We start from the raw sequence: 19,413 nt of genomic DNA, 5'->3' as shown, positions 1-19,413 counted from the left end.
TGTGTCCCAACCACATTGGTTGAATTCCCAGTACAGGAAAGGGAAGAGCCCATAAAACCTTCCCAGCCTGTTCCCTGACCCAGTACATGCTAGGTGTTCTATTCTGTTTGCTGAATGAATAAGTGAGCCCCATACGATCATCATTTCCATGGTACATTGGGAAACAGGCTCAGAGAGGTGAAACTGCACATACAAGTACCACAGCTCATGATCATCAGAACCAGGATTTGAACCCAAGCACCTGCTTAGCCCAGAGCCAGAGTCCCTCAGCTCCCAGCTCCTGATTCCTTGGCATGGCACTCTTTTCCTGTCCTCCTCTTCGAGGCGTCATGCCTCCAAATGCCCAAATATTTAGGATTGGGATTGATTTAAAAGAACGTTTTTGAGGCACTGGGGATGGAGCTCAGCTGATGAAGTGTGTGCCTCATCTGCACAAAGCAGCTTTGATCTTTAGCACACATAAATAGGATGTGATGAAGGCAGCAGGGTCAGATGTTCAAGGTCATCCTCAGCTACATAGCAAGTTCAAGGTCAGTCTGGGCTACATAAAACCCCATCTTCTAAAAATGTGTCAATATTTATTATTATTTTATTGCTGTTTTTTGTTTGTTTTTTGTTTTTAGACAGGGTTCTCTGTGTAACAGATCTAGCTGTCCTGGAACTCTCTCTGTAGACCAGGCTGGCCTCGAGTTCATAGAGATCCACCTGCCTCTGCCTCCTGAGGGTGGGATAAAGGTGTGCGCCACCACCGCCCGGCTTATTTTTATTATTTTTTAAAGATTTATTTTGATTATTTGTGTGCACGCATCCACCTGTGTCCAGGAGTGCAGGTGTCCTTGGAGGCTGGAGTTGTAGGCAGTTGTGACCTGCCTCATTTGGGTGCTGGGAACTGAACTTACATCTCCGAGTAATAGGCACTCTTAACTGCTGACCCATCTCTCCAGCCCCCCCCCCCCTTATTTTTGTATGTAGCCCAGACTGGCCTCCAACTTGAGATCCCTCTGCCTCAGCCTCCTAAGTGCTGGGGTTACTGGCATTCACTACCCAGGCTTTGCTTTTTCCTAGATCTATAAACCATGGAGTAGACGTCCCCCTCCCTCCGCTCAGGATTTCTGCTGAGGGCAGCTAGGCAGGCCTTGCATACCTGTGACACCCCAGCTTCTCACTCCCTTGGGGGAACCCATCGCACACTCTGCCTTATATGGTGCTGAGCTTCACACGCTGGATTTCTTTCCTAGGTCCTGTGCAAGACAAGGACCCGCGCCCATCAAAGGGATAATGCTGATTGCATGGACCTCAAGGGGGTCTGCCGGTTCATGTGCCACCTAACCAATGCCTACCCTTACTAGTTCCCCGGAGGCTCCTTGGTGCCACTGAGTCCCAGTGAATGGGAGACACCGGTGACTTCAGTGGAGTCAGACGCGTGCTGGTGCTCCCCACGCCTGAGTGTAGTTGCCCCATGCCCCTGCTCCCTGGACTCGGGGTGCCAAGGGCTGTAGTCAGTGTCTCTCAGACAGACACAGGCAAAGGAGAGAAGCTCAGGAGGACCAGGGGGACCCCAGGCTGGAGTCGGGCTGTCCTCTGACACCACCCTGCGGGAGGCAGAGGAACCCCGGGTGTTGTCTGGAGGAGCAGGTTCGCCCGCCCAGCGCGTGCTCCGCGGATCCACAGTTGCGGGGGAAGCAGACGTCAACGCCTCTCCGGGGGAAACTGAGGCCGGGGGCGGGGTGGGGGGGGCGGTGTCGCGTGCTGCTGTCGCCGCGGCCCCGCCCTCCTGCTCGCCCCGCCCGCGCGGGGGGCGGCGGCGGCGGCGGCGGCGACGCTTCCTGCGGGCGCGGCCGCTGTAGGCGCGGAGCCGCGAGCGAGCGAGCGAGCGAGGCGGAGCCGGCGGCCGAGGAGCCGAGCGCAGGTCCCGCGCAGCCCGCGCCGCGAACAAAGGCCGCCATGAAGCCGGGGCCGCCGCGCCGCGGGGCCGCACACGGGCCGCGCGTGGACACCACCACCCACGCGCCCGGGGCCCGCGGGCTGCTGCTGCCACCGCTGCTGCTGCTGCTGCTGGCCGGCCGCGCCGCAGGGGTAAGTGATGGGCCCCGGGAGGGTCCCCCGCGTGTCTCTGCTTGTCCCCTCGCCACGCGCGCCTCGCTGGGTGTGTCCCGGTCTCGCGGGGTCCCCTCCCCGCCGAGAAGCGTGAGCGTCCGGTATCCGCCAGGTTGCCTCCTCCCCACCCCCACCCCACCCCAAGCCGCCCCGCAGGGCCTTGGGGGCTTCCGAGGGGGGTAGAGGAGGGAGGTCAGTGATGAAGGTGACCCGCAGGGGTGAATGAGGGTGACCGTGTGTGTGTGTGTGTGTGTGTGTGTGTGTGTGTGTGTGTGTGTGTGTGTGTGTGTGTGTGGTGTGTCCGCCTCTGAGAAGGGTGCGTGGGCACCTGTGGGTGTGGGCACGCGAAGGCGCTGTCCATATGGGTGGATGGCATCGGCACCCCGCTTCACACGAGGGTGACCCATTGTGCACGCTGTGTGCCACCATGGCCATGGCCGTGTGTCTGTCGGGTGAGGGGGTGTGTGCTTTGACCCACGGGAGTGTGTGAAAGCACACGCATGTGTGTGCAGGTGTGTGGTGAGGGTGGGCCCCCCGAAGCCCCCCACCCCAAGAGAGACATACATGGGTGTGCGGGCTGGCAGAAGTGTGTACCGGGTGACCCCTGACTGTCCCTTTGAAGTAGCTATGGGGTTGAACTTGGTCCTGGCTTCTCTAGGGGAGCTGGAGGAAGAGGGTCCTGCAGGTGGATGAGTCACGTCCCTGCTCCGAGGGACCTAGGTCCCAAGTGAGTTCTGAGTTGACAGGTGTCTAGATGTGGGCCGAGTGAGCAGGGGACTTCTAGGTCCTACCCCCATGGCTGACTCCAGGAGCAATGGCTGTCCCCACCCTCTCAGATGACCACCAGAGCCCAGACTGGCCGGCACGCCCCTTCTCTCCTAAGCACAGTGGCCAGGCTGTAGGGAGGCAGGAAGGGCCCAGGGCTGCTTTGAAGACCACAGGTTCCTCAAGCTGCCAGCTTTGGGGAGGGGGACCCCAGGATAGTGCCCGTGGTCCATGCCTTGTCTTTTTTTTTTTTTTCCTGGTAGGGGTGAGGGGAGAGGTACCTGAGAGAATGGAGGTACTGCCCACTCTGGCAGTTGGAACTGCTGCTCAGCAGCATTATAGAAAATTACCCTTGACATCAAAGACCTGGTTTCAAAGTCCAGTGACCACCACCCATTCATGGTGAGGTCTCGAGCCAGCTGGCCACTCCACAGAGCCTCAGGTTCCCCTCTGCAAAGAGGGACTAAGGGCGCCCTTCCTGGAGGAAGAGTGGACATAGAGGCACCTTTGAGGGCATTTTAGTGTAAGTTGCAGAGGACTGAGGACTAATGGCTCCAGGGAGGCAGTTGCCCCGAGAAGGGAAAAGGCTGTATAGACTCGGCCAGAAGGGAAAGGATCTAGGGAGACTGTGAGGACCCAGCACATAGTAGGGCCTCCACCAGGCAGGTGTGAGGGCAAAGTAGGGCAAGAGTGGTTCAGGCCAGTGCTGACTGACATTCCTAGGTGGTGGGCCTGGCTGAGTGAGAGCAGGGACTGTGGTAGGGGTGTGATTCAGAGATGTGACCCTCTCTGTGGGCGTGTGGTCCTTCCAGAGACTGTTGAGAAAGGGCTCTTTACTCTGTTACCTGACCTGGGAAGCTAAGGGTTAAAGGTGGTGCTGGGTTGTTGGGATGCCACACCAGCAGAGACTATGCTCTCAGCCAAAGGGTGCTTCCAAAAATGGCCTCTGGTGGGAGCTCCTGAGGATAGCAAGGGACGGGCAGGGCAGTGGCTGGCTCAGTAGAGGAGGAACAGGATGACCCTGGGTCTTCTTGCCAGTCTGGGAGGACATGGGGCGTGGGGGATGGGACTCTAGGGAGGGGAAAGCTGGTTTCACCAGGTTGTGGCTGGCAAACTGGGGGTGTGTCCTGACCTGGGGCTTCAATCTTGAGAGACTAGGTGTCTAGGGCTCTGAGGACTTCAGGCCACCTCAGCTGCTCTGCTTAAGTGACTCTCAGAATGTCATGGAGGGCAGGGACACCAGAAATTATTGCCTTTGGAGAATGTTGTTTTAAAGTCCAGGTCTGGGAGGGACCATTGATGTCATTCACTCTGTTCTCAGCGATGGATTTGTGGCTGTGTGACTTTGTGGAAGTGACTTAACTGTCCTGTGCCTCAGTTTCCACTCTGTAAAGCAGAACAAAAGGCAAAAGCTTCCACATAGTGCTTGATGTATGTGAATTCTTTTTTTTTTTTTTTTTTTTTTTTGAGCTGGGGTCTCATGTAGCTCAGGCTGGCCTCACTTTCTACGTAGGTAAGGATGGTCTTGAACTCCCGACCCTCCTACTTCTACCTCCTAAGTGCTGGGATTACAGACCAGAGTCACTGTGCCCTGTTCTTTTTCAGAGTTGCTGTTGTGTGTTTGGGAAAGTGGGGTGTCCCCAGCATCCAAGAACCCTTTCCTCTTGCCCTTCCAGTCTGCTCTGGAGAGCTGTTGCCCTCACCACAGAAATGAAAAGCTGGGGACTCTTGGGCTGTTCCAGGTCAGGAACCATAGTGAGCAAAGGAATTCAGAGGCACCATCATCCAGAGTCCTGATGACTTCCCGGGCTGCTGGGCACCAGGGGCAGATGACCTGCTGCGTGATCTGCGCAAGGTTCTCATCCATCTCAAGACGCTCCCCATTCACTAGACAGTGTCAGGCTCGGGCCCCTGGAGGAGCTGGAGTACACTGTCCTTCAGTGGAGATGAGACTTACATGGAGGGAGCCTTGGAGGCTTCCTGGAGGAAGAGGCCTTCTGAGCTAAGCTGACAGGGTTCACAACAGCAGCCTCTCTAACCCTCCACTCCGTCACCCATCACCTATAGAAACGGTCGGATTTTCAGGGCTGTTGACTTAGACCTGAAGTCTGCTGCTCCCTGGGAGCAGAATCAGCCTCCTAAAGCTGGACAGCTGTGGATGGAGTGAGTGGGCGGGACCACCTGCTGCCTTCAGGGAGAGGAAGGCTTCCCCCAAAGCTGCCCGGGGAGGGGGCTGCTACTTAGAGCCCTCTGGGCCAGCTGGGGGCCTGGCTGATGTAAGTGCCACAGTTGCAGGCTGGATGCTGGACACAGCTCCAACGCCCTGCCCCCAGCGCTCTGTGTGGTTGAGTGTAGGGTGTGCTCAGGACAGTCTTAGGAATACCCAGAATCCTTCTTTACAGATGAGGACATGAGCCACAGAGACACTTGGTGGCTTGGTGGCCACATAGCCAGGGACTAGTTGTTTTGAGCTGAAGCCAGGCTGGCTCTCAGCCCTGGGCATCAGTCTTGATCTATGCCCTCGTGCTATGTGAACTTAGGTACTTTACCTTACCTCTCCAGGGTCTCCTTATCCTTCCCCAGTTATGTATTTATTAAAATAATTTTTGAGGCCAAGTCTCACGCTATAGCCCAGGCTAGACTTGAACTCGTGACGTTCCTGTCCCAGCTTCCTGATGGTTGGGATGATAGGCAAGGGCCACATTATTCCCCCTTGGCTACCATTTGGCAGATGCCCAATCGTACGTAGATGCCATCCCCGCTCCTTTTTAATTCTCTTGTAGTTTTGGGGGTTGCTAGTGGGAAAGGAGCTGACTAGGGCTCTTCCTCTACCAATTCACAGGTCCCTGTCACCTGCAAAGGGCCGATTCTAAGGGTTGTTGGGGACAGGCTGGGGGAATGTTGTAAAAAGGGGGATGTTGGAAAGTTGTGTACAGCTTGGGGGGCTTGTGCTGGGTCGTGTGGTGAACACAGGGCAGGAAGCCCTTGGAAGCCTTGGTGATAAGGGGCTAAAGACCATATCCCTTGAGTACATCTGAAGCCTGAGCCATGCTTGGCTCTGCACAGGTGACCAGACCCGCCTCTGCACCCCTCCCCCACCTTCCATCCCTAGAAAGCCATTCAGAGACCAGATCCATGCCTCAGCCTACCCTTCAGAGCACCAGCTCTCCGACCGACCGTCACTTTCTCCCTGTCCTGGCAGCAGAGAGGGTGTGACTCACAGGGTCCAGGACAAGAGGAGAGGAGTCACTGTCCTTTCTTGTCAAACCTGGAGCTTCTGGGGCACCCGAAGCTACTCTGTGCAGAGCGAACTAAGCCTAGAAACAGAGAGAATGCAGCTGGGCCAGGGACTCTGCTCCTGTGTGGCAGGGAGCAGTTGGTGAGGTGGGCAGGGACCTGCCCTGTCTAAGGCATGTGTGGTGGCCTGTGAGGCGCCAGGGGGCTGCATAGGGCGGGCCTGTGGTGACGCTGTCACCGCCAAGTCTGGCCAGGACCATGAGGTTGTGGCTCTGGGCACCAGACCAGCTTCGTGCAGCCCTGTGATTTTGTGTCTGGGGGCAGGGTGACCAAGCTGGGCACTGCCTGAGGGCTGGCCCCTTCCTTGTCTCCACCACCCCTACTGGCTCCCACACCGACCAGAGTAAGGCCTGGGCTGGTGACCACCTGGCCCCTTCAGATCTCTGTCCCACAAAATGTCCTGGGAACATTAGCTTTATTGACTACCCTCCTCCACTTGTCTTGGCTCCCAGCCTTGCAAGATTCCAGGAGCCTGGGCAGCCTTTACTTCCGGCCCCTCACTCCAGAGCAGGCCCCTAGCCAGAGGGGTGGCCCGTCCCCTCCTCCACTCCCAGGCCTGGTCTGAGCGCCAAACAGGAAGCAGTGATTACAGGGGAGAGTCTGAGCAGCCATGGCTGGGGGGCCTAGCTGTGGGATAGGGGGTAGGGGGACCCTGACAAATGAGCTAGCACCTGGCTTCTGAGGGTAGCGGGCCGGGGCCACCATGCGGGCCTTTCAGACCAGGTGGAGGAGTTTTTTTCCTTAACTCTCACTGCTGGAGCTATCAGAGACTTGGCTTCCCACCAAGACCTTGGTCCTTTGTTTTGGGGGGCCACCGAATCTGAAAGTGCACTTGAGACAGAAGAGCAGAGACCTCCAAGCCAACTGGTGAGGGTTGAAATCCTGCTGTTTCCAGTTTCGTGCTGTGTAACCTGGGTCCCTTTGCCCGACTTCTCTGAGTTAGGATGTGGAGTGATGGAGTGAGCAGGGAGTGGCCACTCCTGCGAAGGTTAGATTAGCTTCTTGCTTTTAACTTCCCCGGGCCATTTCTTTTTTTCTTGCCCTCTTGGTCTGATGAAGGAACTGCTGTCTGGAAACAGGGCCAGAATTCCCTTGCGGAGTGTGGGAGCCAGGTTTGAATGGCCTGAAGCGGAGCCCTGAGCCCTGAGCAGGAGAATTTGGGTTGGGACTCCCAATTGCCGTGGGCTGGATTTAGGCTAGCTTAGACAAAGTATTTTCTAGCCTCTGTGGCACTGAGTTTCTGGGAATTCTGTCCCCTGTAGTGCAGGATAGAGGCAGGTAGACCTGTCTACTGTTCAGGTCCCATGGCCCTGGGACTCCTGGAAGACAGATTGCATGTGTGCAAAGCTCTGGACAGGGTGGTGTTTGTGGAATCTGAGCAGCCATGGCCCACACACCCATGGTCCTTTAGGCCAGAGCACTCGGTTGTATTCTGTTGGTCCCCCAAGCTTGGTGAATGTTGGCTAATGGCTAATGGCTAGTGGCTAATAGAAAGGGACCTTGGAGTGGGAGGGTCCTGTAGAGATGGTCACCCTTAGCCAGTGCCTCACAGTGGATGGCCTGGGCTTTGCCCAAATATGATGCTTCATTCTGCTGTCCTGGGTGGCTCACTGAGCCTTCCAGCCTCTCTGGGAGACTGGTATCATCGCCTTGTTTACAAGACTCTGGGATGATAAGATACCCACCAGAGCTCACTCTACCAGAAGGAGGTGGAGTCTGTGCTCAGCTGCCCTACCCCTACCCTGGGGCTCTGCCCTGAGGGGCTGATCTTGTCATCATACCTTCAAGGGGGATGCGCCTGAGCATCTCTGGAGCATCCGGCACCCCCCCACCTCCTCACTTCAGCTCCTAGCCAGGCTGCAAGAGTCATGTAGACACCAGTGGCATCAGTAAATCTAATTGCAGCTGACTGATTACCAGTTCGATCGCCTGTGGTCAGCATCAGAATAGGTGGGGGCTTCCCTCCAGCTTCAGGCCTGAGGGACAGCTGAGCAATCCTGGGGATAGGGAGAGCTGTTGGCCTCTGCTCTGGGTACTTCGTGGAGCTCATCATGCCTGGCACACTACTCCAGGGTGTGGCAGATGTGAGTGTCCATCTACCCTCTTCTCCTGTCTCGTCACTGCCTCACCTGGGGTACCGTGCTTGCTTCTGAATCCCACCCACTTCCTGCCTTCAAGGTGCCCCCTGCCGAAGTGGTGGAGGCAGACGGTAGGGAATGGCAGTTGCGGGGACAGTGGTCGGAACATACAGGGTTCTGCTAGACACGAGGCACCTCTGGGTCCTCAGCACGGCCTGGCCATGTCACCCTGTCTTACACTTGGAACCCTGAGGCCTGGGCAGCAGATGGCTTGCCAAGGTGAACACTGTCCTCTGCATTCTTCCAGGTGCTGGCCTGGGGCACTGGGCCACCAAGCAGAGCACACAGTGGTGAGGGTTGGGGCATGGTGCCTGGATGCTGAGAATGAACTGCTTGGTTGGTGAGCAGCCTTCACTGGGTACCTACTGCATGCAGGGACCTTGCTGGGGGCTGTGGTATTAGTCTGAACAGAACAGCCTAGCTGCCCGGCTGTGGGTAGCTATGGGAGGGTGTGGAGCTTGTGCAGACGGGGGCCAGGGCCCGCTTCTGTCCACTCCCTCAGAGCAAGCCCAGCCCTGCCACTGGAAGGGGCTCCTCTTCTGTGGAGCAGGACTGGTGTCTCCTGGCTCATTAGGCTTGGGGAAGCAGTCACTAGTCACAAGGATGGTAGGTTTTATTTTTAGTGTCAACTTCCTCTAAGATTGACCGGGCTCCGAGGTGAGCCCTCCAGCAGCTCGCTCATACAGGGAAAAGGAACCATCTGTGAAATGGGGCCATTGGATGGGGTGATCTGGGCCAGCCAGTCCTCAGTCCACAGTTGACCTCGAGTGCCCCCCACCCTTCACGTGCCCTGTTCGTGGTTCCTCTTGGGGGTGGGTGGAAGAGTCCCTTTCCTTTCTAGTCACGCTGAGCGCCACCTCTCTCCCTGACCCTGGGAGCGTGATCACTCACATCCAGGCCACCCAGGGACTGGGCACTGAGTCAGGTTTCTAATATAGAGGAGGAACACTGGGTGGGGAGTCTAGTCTCGGTCCTTATCCTCACCTGCTGGAACCTGCCAGTGTCCACAGTCCCCATCTGACCTGGGCCCCCTCCGTGTCTGGCTCCTGACCTTAGGAAGCACCGATACGGAGAAGGAAGGAGTCATGGAAGTGAGCTGTTGGTTTGACTCTGGAGGCTGAGGGCTGGCTTGTGAAGGAAGTGTCCTCGGTTCCAGGCCTTGAAGGCTGGCAGAGGGGCCAAAGTGGACAAAGGCTCAGAAGCAGGGAGGGCTGTGGCCTATCGGGAGACCAAGCTGTGGAGAGTGGGGTAGCCAGTGGCAGGAGGAGGGAGCACCGTGTGTGGACGAGGAGCATGCCTCCCTGTCCTCGCTAAGTGTGTGGCCTTACTAACTGGCCACTTCCAAGTCCCTGGTCCTGGGCCTCAGCCCATGCTGGGGTTAAATAGTTGGCCCCTCCCCACCCAGCCTAGGCCCCAAAGCAGAAGCCTCAGCACTGGCACTCCATATTGTTCATAAGGTGGACTGTCAGTGAAAAGAGACCTTTGTGTTCTGCCCTACAGGCAGAGGGTGTGGCCTGTAAGATGGAGCCGGCTACCGAACTTCACGCGTCAAAACTCACTCAGCCCTGTGAGAAAGACACTGGTGTTACCTTGATTTTATAATTGTGATGTAAACACAGATGAAGTAATTTGTGCAAAGTCCCAGAGCTGCGTAGAGCTGAGTTGGGATTTGAACACGTGCAGTCTGGTGCTAGACCAGTGCTAGCGTCCTAGCTATTACAGAGATGTCTGCAGCAGAGCAGTCTCAGGGGCGTTGCTACAGGAAGGTTAAGGCCAAGGTCTTGCCGGCTCCCTGGACTTGTGTGGCTGCTGATGCTGAGCCAGGCCAGGGCCTCCTTGGCTTCGACGAGGACAGTTCTCTGTCATTATTGTCCCCGCTGAAGCTACCCCAGGCTTGAGGGGAGGGGACTGGTGGTGGTAGAGGACCCAGAGGACCCAAAGTAACAGCAAGTTGATGACTGAGCTGAGATTGAGAACTTTCTGGAGCCCCAGGCTGGGCGCCAGCCCCTACACCAGGTTCTTGTCTTTTACCTGTCTCCGTTTTGCCCAAAGTGCAGGCTTAATTCCACTTGTTTCTCTCAAGACGCCTCCCAGGCTGCACCAGCTGCTCTCCCGTCCCATATCTATGCCACATCCATTCCCATCATTCCTCAGTGCGCTGCTTCAGACTGGTTTCCTCTGCCCAGCATGCTGCCCCATCCAAGACCCCCGAGCAGCCCATGGTCTGACTTTTCCATACCTATATACATCCCCTGTCTCTTCTCCAGTGAGCTTCTACTCACGCTTCAGAGCCCAGCCAAGATGGCCCTTCTTCCTAGCTGCCAAACACCACCGAGGGGGCTCCCTGATCTGTCCTACCTCTTCTGGATTCCCAGGCTCTGTCTGCTCTTCTGAACATTGAGATTCTTTGCCAGGCCCCCATCCTGTTAGATTGCTTCATCTTGTCTGGCTCCCCACGGGGTTTACATTGTTACCTCCCCTCCGGGGAGCCCTGTCTTGGATACACTGTTGCAGCTGCTACCACCTCCCCCCTCCCCATTACATCATCTCCCTGCCCAACTCACATCTCCTTTCTCCCCCCCCCCCCCCCCCCCCCCCCCCCCCCCCCCGTCTGACATTGCTGTATTGTTTCTTTTCCCCCACTTTCACACTTCCTCATTTCGATTTATTTCTGGTTCTTCTCACTGTAACACCTTGTCTTTTCTCCCCGGCCCTCCCCTGTATGACCCCCAAGCTGGGGAGGAGAGGGGAGTGGAGTGCAGCTGGGGAGCTGGAGCCAGGGCGCTTGAGTTTAGGAGCCACAAGGGGTGGAGGTGTGGGTCGGGCGCTTCGACGCCACCTTTCCTGAAGGTGGTAGGCCCTGGGGGCTGGGCTACCTGGAGGTGTCCCCTCTGCTCCCCTTCCCCTCCTCTGCTCTTCTGTCCTCTCTCTTCCTTCCCCCCTTTCCCTCCCTCTCTCCTACCCTGAGGCTGACCCTCTCACATCCCTGGCTGTGATTCAGTGGGGACTTGAGGTCCTGTTTCTTGGAGGGGGCAGGGTCTGGTTAGAGCTGGGATGGGCATCCCTTTCGGGAGTCCTCACCTCCTGGTCAAGAGCTCAATCTCTCCCTTTGATGTCCCCACCGCCAAGTGGAGTTTGAGGCCCAAGCTGCCTTGAGGACAGTTGGCACTGGTCTGTCTGTCGTACTGTACTCTCTAGGAGCCGGGAAGCTTGTGGAATCTTGTTCTCACATGAGCAGGGGTGGGTGGGTGGGTGGGTGGGGTGGGTGGAGGGGTGGGGTGTGCATTTCAGCCCTGGCCTGGAGGCTATGGTGGCACCTGGTGACCCTTTCTCATGTGCTGTTACCACCGTGTTTCGGTCAGGACTTACACTTGGGTGGGTGACATAGGTCATCCGCATGCGGGTGTATGTGGATATTTTCAGGTGTCTGAGCTGACGCTTAGGAACCTAGAGTAACAGAGGTGGACTGTTGTTTATGCTGGGGAGATCAAGAGTCCCCAGAGACGGCCTCTCCCCTTCCTAGCTGCTAAGGTTCACCCTCAGCCTGGTGGCTGCAGATGGATTTTGGTGGAGGAGGTTGGGAGAGTCTGTGCCTGCCTTGTGAGGGTCAGATGTTCACACAGAGGCCGGGGAGGTAGCTCCGTAGTGGAAGCTCTTGCTGTGCGAATGTGAAGATGAGTTCGAATCTCCAATCCAGGTGAAAGCCAGGTGAGTGTGGTGGCCCACCTATCATCCCAGCACCCAAGAGGCTGGACATGCTCCCAGAAACTGAGCTCCGGGCTCAGCAGGAGACCCTGCTTCAACACTAGAGGTGGAGCATGATCAAGGAAGATCCCCGAAACCAACTTTAGGCCTCCACACACACTCACACATGCACATGTGCCGATGCATGCACACATGTGAGGATGCATATGACTGTGCCTGGACTCCTTCCTCGACACGAGCAGCTGTGCAGGCACAGTGCTGGAGCTGTGCTCAGGGAACAGGCCTGTCCCTAATCCAGACCTTAATCCCAGGGTCCAGAGCTCTGGTCAGGGGCAGCTGGTCATCTGGCCTCCTTAGGGAGATTAAGGCAAGGGCAGAGGGGACACTGGGAGCTCTGTCTCCTACCCAACCCCCAGGGACACTTCACGCTCATCCTCCAAAAAGCTGACTTTGGGCCCCTCAGAGAGCCGGTTCTATATGCTATTCATAAATTCTGGGCGCTGACAGGGTGGGAGTGAAGAGAAGAGCTGTGTGTCCCCAGGAAAGGGACAGCTAGTAGAGAGAGGCCAGGAGAGACGTCTCCCATCACTTAAGTACCTGCCTGTCTGCAGTGGTCCCTGACTCAGAGTCTTCAGCACCGAGGCCCTCTGATGCTGGTCCTGAAGCATCTCTGATGAAGCAGGCGCAGAAAGCCCCGCAGGATGACATCCTGAGCGTGGGTACAGCTAGGATGGGGACATACATGTCTAGGTGGAGGGGAGGTCTGAGCTGGAGGCTCTGGAGGCAAATAAGGACACTGTTGGTCACCAGTAGAATGGGGTAGTAGCTGCCACTGAGCAGGCCAGGCCATGGCTGTGTATGGCTGCTGTGCTGAGCGTGGTCTCCTGGTGGGCAGCTAGGCCATGAGGCGTATGAGAGTGATTCTGCTGGAGGGGACTGACATGGACCGCGGCTCTGAGGTGACTGTCCCTGGCCTGCTGTGGGAGAAAACACCCCCCACACTACCCAGAGCCCAAGACAGTACGGGCTGAGCCTCGCCTCTGTTCCTTCCCACCTCAGCTCTGTCCAGGTGTGGATGGGTGGCGGTGTGCGTTGAGGGGAGGGAAGGAGGGTGGCTCGGGTGTCCTTGAGCAGGTCACCTTGTCCCTGTGTGTCTAGATCCTCTCTGTAGTCCCTGCTCCTCTGAGGGAAGCCGTAGGGCTCACGTGGCCTGCTGCCAAGCTTATGGCGGTGACCTTACGCTGCTGTACAGGCCAGTGTGTCGGTAGTGGGAGGAGTCTCAGCCACCACAGAGGTGACAGTTGACACCCCCTCCCCACCCCCACCCCAGGCTCAGTGAACGAGACTGTCCTGGCAACAGCCTGCTGGCTGACATCCAGGTTGGTGGCCATCTTTTCAGCTCAGACCCTCTGTCACTCAACACTTCTTCCAAGCTGGATCCTGGGCAAGACCATCTGGGGACTCATTCATTCGTCCCCTTATTCATTCACTCGTTCCCTCTCTCATTCATTCATCCCCCTCATTCATTCATTTTCTTACTCATTCTCCTCCTCATCAGCTCCCTCCCTCATTCATTCCTGGGACTGGGCTGGAGGCAGCCAGCCCTCAGTGCTGGCCTTGACTCATGTGACTCCCTCTAGGGAAGGGGTCAGGTGGGTATTATGGGGGGGTCTTCCAGCCTTGCCTGGGAGGGGTCTTGGAGGGACTCTTGGTAGAGGGGATGTGGTGGTGGCTTTGTCTTTGGGCTGCAAAGTGGGTGGAGGCCAGAAAATTCAAGGTGCTTGAAGGCAAGGTGGACTCTGAGCCCAGTGGGGAGCCTGTGCTGAGGGTTGAGGTGGAGGGCAGGACATACGTGCCCAAGGATCTTGGGGTGCTAATGATGGCAGAGGCAGCATATAGGGCTTTCCACATTCCCTCCATCCTGTCACGGAGGGGACACTGAGAACCTGCCAGACAAAGGCCGGCAGCTGGGGCCTGGGCCAGGCCTCAGGACAGACAGACGGGGCCTCCGTCTGGGAGCAGAGAGCGGAAACTGCCTGGGGCTTGGCAGCTGCTGCTGGCTTGGTAGAGGTTTGGCCTGGGAGCCAAATGGAGGTGGGTAGGGCTGAGAGACCGATCCTGAAGCCCACAGGGCTGTCTGTCCTTGAGGCTACACTAGACAGCAACAAGGTGGGGGACAGATGGACTTGTGTCCAACCTCTGGGGCCCCTTCTGGCCCTCTACCTTGTTGCTAGGGCAGCCAGCAGCGCTCCTGAGGGGATATCTGGGAGCTGCCTTCTCCTCTGAGTCCCTCTCTGGATGTGACTGCACCTGCACCCTCCAGTGGCCCTTGGAGAGACGGTGGCTTACAAACACAGAGAGGCCTGCCTGGGCCCTGCTTACCTGAGGGCTCCAAGCAGAGATTTGCTTGTCTGAAGATGGGCACAGTGTGGCTTCCCCTGGGGCCTAGACGGTGGGTACTCAGATGGGAGTGTGGAGACGAGGCAAGGGAGTTCTCTGGAGATTCTGAATTTGAGTCCCGACTCTGCCGAGTGACCTTATCCAAGTCCTTCCCTCCCTCTGAGCCTCAATTGTACACTTCTGCCTTTCTTTCCTTTTCTTTTTTTCTCTTTTCTTTCTTCTTCTTTTTTTTTTTTTTTTTTCCTTGGTTTTTCAAGGCAGGGTTTCCCTATGTAAGCCCTGGAACTTTTTCTGTAGACCAGGCTGGCCTCTAACTCAGAGATCTCTCCTGAGTGCTGGGGTTAAAGGCATGCACCACCACCGCCCAGCCCCTCACTTCTGCCTTTCTTACGTAGCTGTTCTGAGATGAGACTCCTATGCCATAAAGTGTGGACAGTCTCCCTTACCCATGGCCTTACTCTGTGCTCACTCAGCCACAGCTCCACAATGCTAAGCGGAGAAGCAGTTCATAAAGTTCAGATTGTGCATCTTTGTGAGTGGCGCGGTTAAATCCTGAGCTGTCATGCTGAGTCCTGTCTGGAAGCGTGGGGCTCACGCTGTGGCTGTGTGTGCACACGCAAGTCACTTAGGAACATTCCTGTTCCCAGATGGACTGTCACTGTGTCACCAGGCTGGTGTTCAGGTGACCTTTGCTATGCTTACCGGTGGCCCTAGCGTCGGGAGTGGAGATGCATACAAGGTACCAGGTGTAAGACATGGAAGGACCGCTGGTCCCCGCGTGGCTGCAGGGCATGTGGGGAATCATATGGTACCCTCTGGGTCAGCCTGCCTGAGGTGGGAGGGTGGAAGCTGCTGTAATTCAGAGCTGTGTAGTATGCATCAGAATGCTGCTACCATCACCTAGTTTAGGGTTAAAAAAACAAAAACAACAAAAAAACCCCAGGGTTCCAGGTAGTCCAGGCTGGCCTCAAGCTTGCTATGAGCCAAACATGACCTTGAACTCCTGAGCCTCCTGCCTCCACCTCCCAAGTGTGGGGTCTGCAGATAACCATGCTTGGTTGTTTCGGAACATTTTTATCATTCTGAAGAGAGACCCCGTGCCAATGTCAGTGTTCCCTGCATGCCCAGCTTGCTGCCAGGCTGGACACTTCCTTCCAGGGGGCCCGCACAGCGTGAGGGCCGCGGAACTGGTTTTGTTCCTTAGTACCATGTTTTCGAGGTTTACTCACACAGCGGGGTCTGCCATCTCGGTAGCTTTCTCGGCTCAGTAATGTCTTTCTGTGCGGATGGATCCTGCTTTGTGTAGCCTCACAGCAGGGGATGCGGTCTAAGAGCAAGGGTCACCTGAACATCGGAATGGTCCATTTGGTAACAGGACATGTTCCTACCTGACTGTCGTGCACACGCAGCATGGGCCCTGTGCTTCCTGGCAGGGCTCAACAGGGCGGTCAGAATGGCTTCAGCTTTTGCCTCTTCTGGACAGTACTGCTTTTCTGTTCGTTACTGCGTTTATTTTATTTACTTATTTTTGGGTGGAGGTCAGAAGACAGCTTGTGGGATTCTGTTCTCTCTTTCCACCATGTGATCTCCAGGGATCGAACTCGGGTCGTTGACCTTGGCAGCAGGTGCCTTTATAAGCTGAGCCCTCTCGCCTGCCCCTCTTTTCTGTCATAAAAATAAAAAAAAAAACATAGAATTACTGGGTCCTATAGACACTCTGCGTTTCACATTCTGAAGAACTCCGGCTGCTTTTTGAAAGTGGAACGTGCTTTTTGATGTCCCCCCGGCTTCAGCAGCTGGTTGCCTGACTCTTGAGCACAGTGGTCCCGGCATCCCTCGGGTGTCTATGGGGTGACACAGTGGACAAGGTACAAAGCTCGGGATGACGGTGGGCAAGAGCTTGTCCCTTGAGGGGCTGTTTTGAAGGCCTAGCACTTGTAGGTGCTCAGCTGAAGGAGCCGGACTGACTGGGGAGCTGGGACTGCAGGTCCACAGCCTGAGAGCAAGGGGGAGAGCGGAGGGATGTGCCCATGGGCCACCTGCTGTGCCCAGGCTCCCGGCTTCTCATGGCCTTCTGCCCTGGGTCAGGGTTTGCAGAAGGGAGGGTCAGGTGGGCAGCTTGCCAAGAAGGGAGGCTCTTACTGGGGCCTCGGTGTCGGGTCCCCTGTCCCTTTGAGGTCAATGATGTTATTAAGCTTATATAAGCAAAGAAAAGAAACCACAGCTCAGAGAGGTCGGCTTTCCGCCCAGGGTTTCACAGCTGCAGAAAGCCAGTGCTGGGGTTTGGATCCTATATGTTCACTGTTCATTTGGATGACCTATACGGCACCCAGGAATCAGGCTGGAGGTGGCCGGGGACAGGTGTGATCCTAGGCAGGTTCTGGGGGCTCTGCCAGTCAGACCTCCCTTGGTGTTTTATATGAATCCTTCTGTGTGCCTCAGTTTCTACGTGGACATTGGGATGGTGGCTCCCGAGGACTCCACTGCCCAGAACATCAGAGTCTGGTCTGTTTGTCCCCAAGCAGCAGATTTGGGAAGGATGGGACCTGAGGCCCTAACATGTGAGCTCACATGAGGTAAATAACCTGGCAGACCTGCGGAGAGGGAGCTGTCCCACCGGACGGAGGCAGCAGAACAGGAGGAGGAGGCTCTCGGGGCTCAGATAATGTTGGTTTCATTTCTTGGTCCCATTGCTGTGAGACTCGGGGCCCGTTGCTTCACCTCTTTGAGCTCTGAATCTCAGGTGTGGAATGAGGATAAACCCCCACCAGTGAGGTGTTTGTGAAGAGAACTGAAGCTGTGTGCATCTGAAGGTGAGTGCTCCCTGCTGAGCACTACTGTTCTTCACAGGGAGGGATGGGATGATACAGGTGTCCCCCTGAAAAATGCCCGGGGGATGCACCATACTACAGCCAGGGGCCCAGGTGCACTCTTGGAGGCTCAGGAGTTCCCTGGGCACAGGATTCAGACCGGGGGTCAAGTCCTGTTGGGCTACACCGGTGGTCAGCAGCCTTAGTGTCCTTCGCTGTACACGAGGTGAAAGGAGCCTGCGACCTAACATGATCAAGCAAGCCTCGCAGAGCCCACGGAGGCCCAAGGATGGGAGCTGGGTATCACGTGGGGGGATGATTAGACAGAGGCCACAGGGTTGAGGCCTCTATGGGTGGTCCTCCTTCACACAACTTGGGGCTGGGAACAGTGTGTCAGGGTGGTCTCAAGGGTGATCTACAAGAGCAGGTGGCTGGGATGGATGAGGCGGTGACAGAGTTGTCTCAGCCTGGGCTGAGGAGTTCTCTAGCTTTCCAGGGCTGGTCACTGCCCTTCATCTAATCACAGGAGGCAGAATGTCTGCCATGGAGAGGTTGCCTCTACCCCAGGCCTAGGTGGGTGCTTGGTGGGTAGGTGCCTGTGCCTAGGGCCAGCGTGGTGAGGGTGATGGCGAAATGGGAGCCAGGCCCACTAACCGCCAGCTACCTTTTGGGGGGTGTCCGTAGTGGAAGAGGGACCAGCAGATGGTGGGGGAACTTAGGAAGCATGCATAGGGTCAAGCATGGACAGTGCTCCAAGCCGATGCAAAGCACTGGGAGACCATGGGGCAGATCTAGACAATCCGCTGGCCTCCCTCTGTGGCCTCTCTGAAACAACAGGGATGTCGCTTTTGTGGCAGGTTCTGCTAGTCTGGCTCATCTCCATGAATGTTCAGTAGCCTCCCTTCGGAACTTGATGGTGACGGTAGTAACTGCCAACATGTCCTAGGCCCAGCCTCCAGTATGGTGCCCCAGGGAGGTCATAGTTCCTTTGTTTTGTCTGGAAGGGCAGGCTGGCAGAGTTGGTGTCCATCCAGGGCCACTCAGGCATCGAGGGACAGAAGTACCCAGCAGTCACTTTAGCAGTCCCAGCTGTCCCTCTCCTGGTAGTCAATGGACAATTTTTCCTTTATTCTGGAATATTCTTTCAAAACGAATTAAAACAAAAACAAAAAACCCTCCTGGAATGCATTCAGGCCTTTTAGGGACCTAGTTAGGCAACATGGGTGTGTGAAAACACAGTTATTGACAGCTACATACTATTCCATGTACCCTAACTTATTTAACAGTCTCCTATTGTTGGGAATGTAAATTGCTTCCAGTTCCCCTCTTATACAGAACACTGCCCTGGGGCTCCAGTTCTTGAGGGCCCAATTCCAGCAGGCTGGGGGAAGGTCTGGCTTAGCAGGGTCCTGACTTGGGCTCTGTAGTCTGAGGTTTTTCTTCACTTTATCCAGGAAGAGGAGAAGCGTGTTTGGAAGTGGGGAGGGGCTCATGTGACCTGTTCTCTGTTGGGCTAGCTGGGGGGGTGTCACTGCTACTGTAGAGATAGAGATTTGGGGGGCACCAAGCTGGAGGAGGTGCTAGAGGGAGGCCTTGCTGACACCCCTCCCTCCTCCCTGGCACACAGCAGGGGAGGGGGGCAGCGGCCATCTTGACTCCCTTTGTAGTTGGCTGGCTGGGATGTGCTAGGCATGGGGCGCTTTCTGCCCTCAGTGCTGCCCTGTGGGGGTGGACTGAAGTGGAGGGAGGGGGAGCCGTGAGTGGGAGTGGGAAGGGGTAGGGACTGAGGTATCCATGCTGCCATTGTCATCCCTGGCCATCCTTCTGCCCGGAGCCTGGCCCCAAACCAACATTCCTGCAGAGAGGCTATGGGTCTCCCGGGTGGAGCCGGTGACCATGAGAATCACTGAGTTCTCACAGGGCTGAGGGCCTTTGGGGACGGAGCCCACGGGGACCCTGGAACGCTGCTGAGACCTTTCCTTCGCTAGCCCCACTCCAGGAACTAGCCATCACCAGGCTGTGTCTTCGGACAAGCCGCCCCCCTTCTCCGCTGCTTGCCCGGCTTATCTGGACTGTTCCCCTTCCCTCACACCCGTCTCTGCGTCTGTTGGGAGGAAACTGAACACTGTGATCTCTCAGGCCTCCTTTAGACTTGCAAGTGAGGTCTGGCGTGGGGAGGCGTGCTGGGGGAAAACCAGCCC

General features: G+C 56.5%; 1 protein-coding gene across 1 annotated transcript in view; it reads left to right on the top strand.

The window, feature by feature from the left end:
* Nucleotides 1-1,913: 1,913 nt before the first annotated feature.
* Nucleotides 1,914-19,413, top strand: part of Sdc3 (syndecan 3) — a 32,574-nt gene continuing 15,074 nt past the window's right edge. The window contains exon 1 of the mRNA XM_052715962.1: nucleotides 1,914-2,076. Coding sequence (XP_052571922.1) covers nucleotides 1,945-2,076 — 132 coding nt within the window. The 5' untranslated portion in view covers nucleotides 1,914-1,944. The remainder of the gene's footprint in view (nucleotides 2,077-19,413) is intronic.

The sequence above is a fragment of the Peromyscus californicus genome, unplaced genomic scaffold (genome assembly GCF_007827085.1).
Source record: "Peromyscus californicus insignis strain IS unplaced genomic scaffold, ASM782708v3 Scaffold_5__1_contigs__length_169319896, whole genome shotgun sequence".
In the NCBI taxonomy this organism is placed as follows: Eukaryota; Metazoa; Chordata; class Mammalia; order Rodentia; family Cricetidae; genus Peromyscus; species Peromyscus californicus.
Note: the sequence above shows the minus strand (reverse complement) of the source record. Positions and strands in the feature narration are given on the sequence as shown.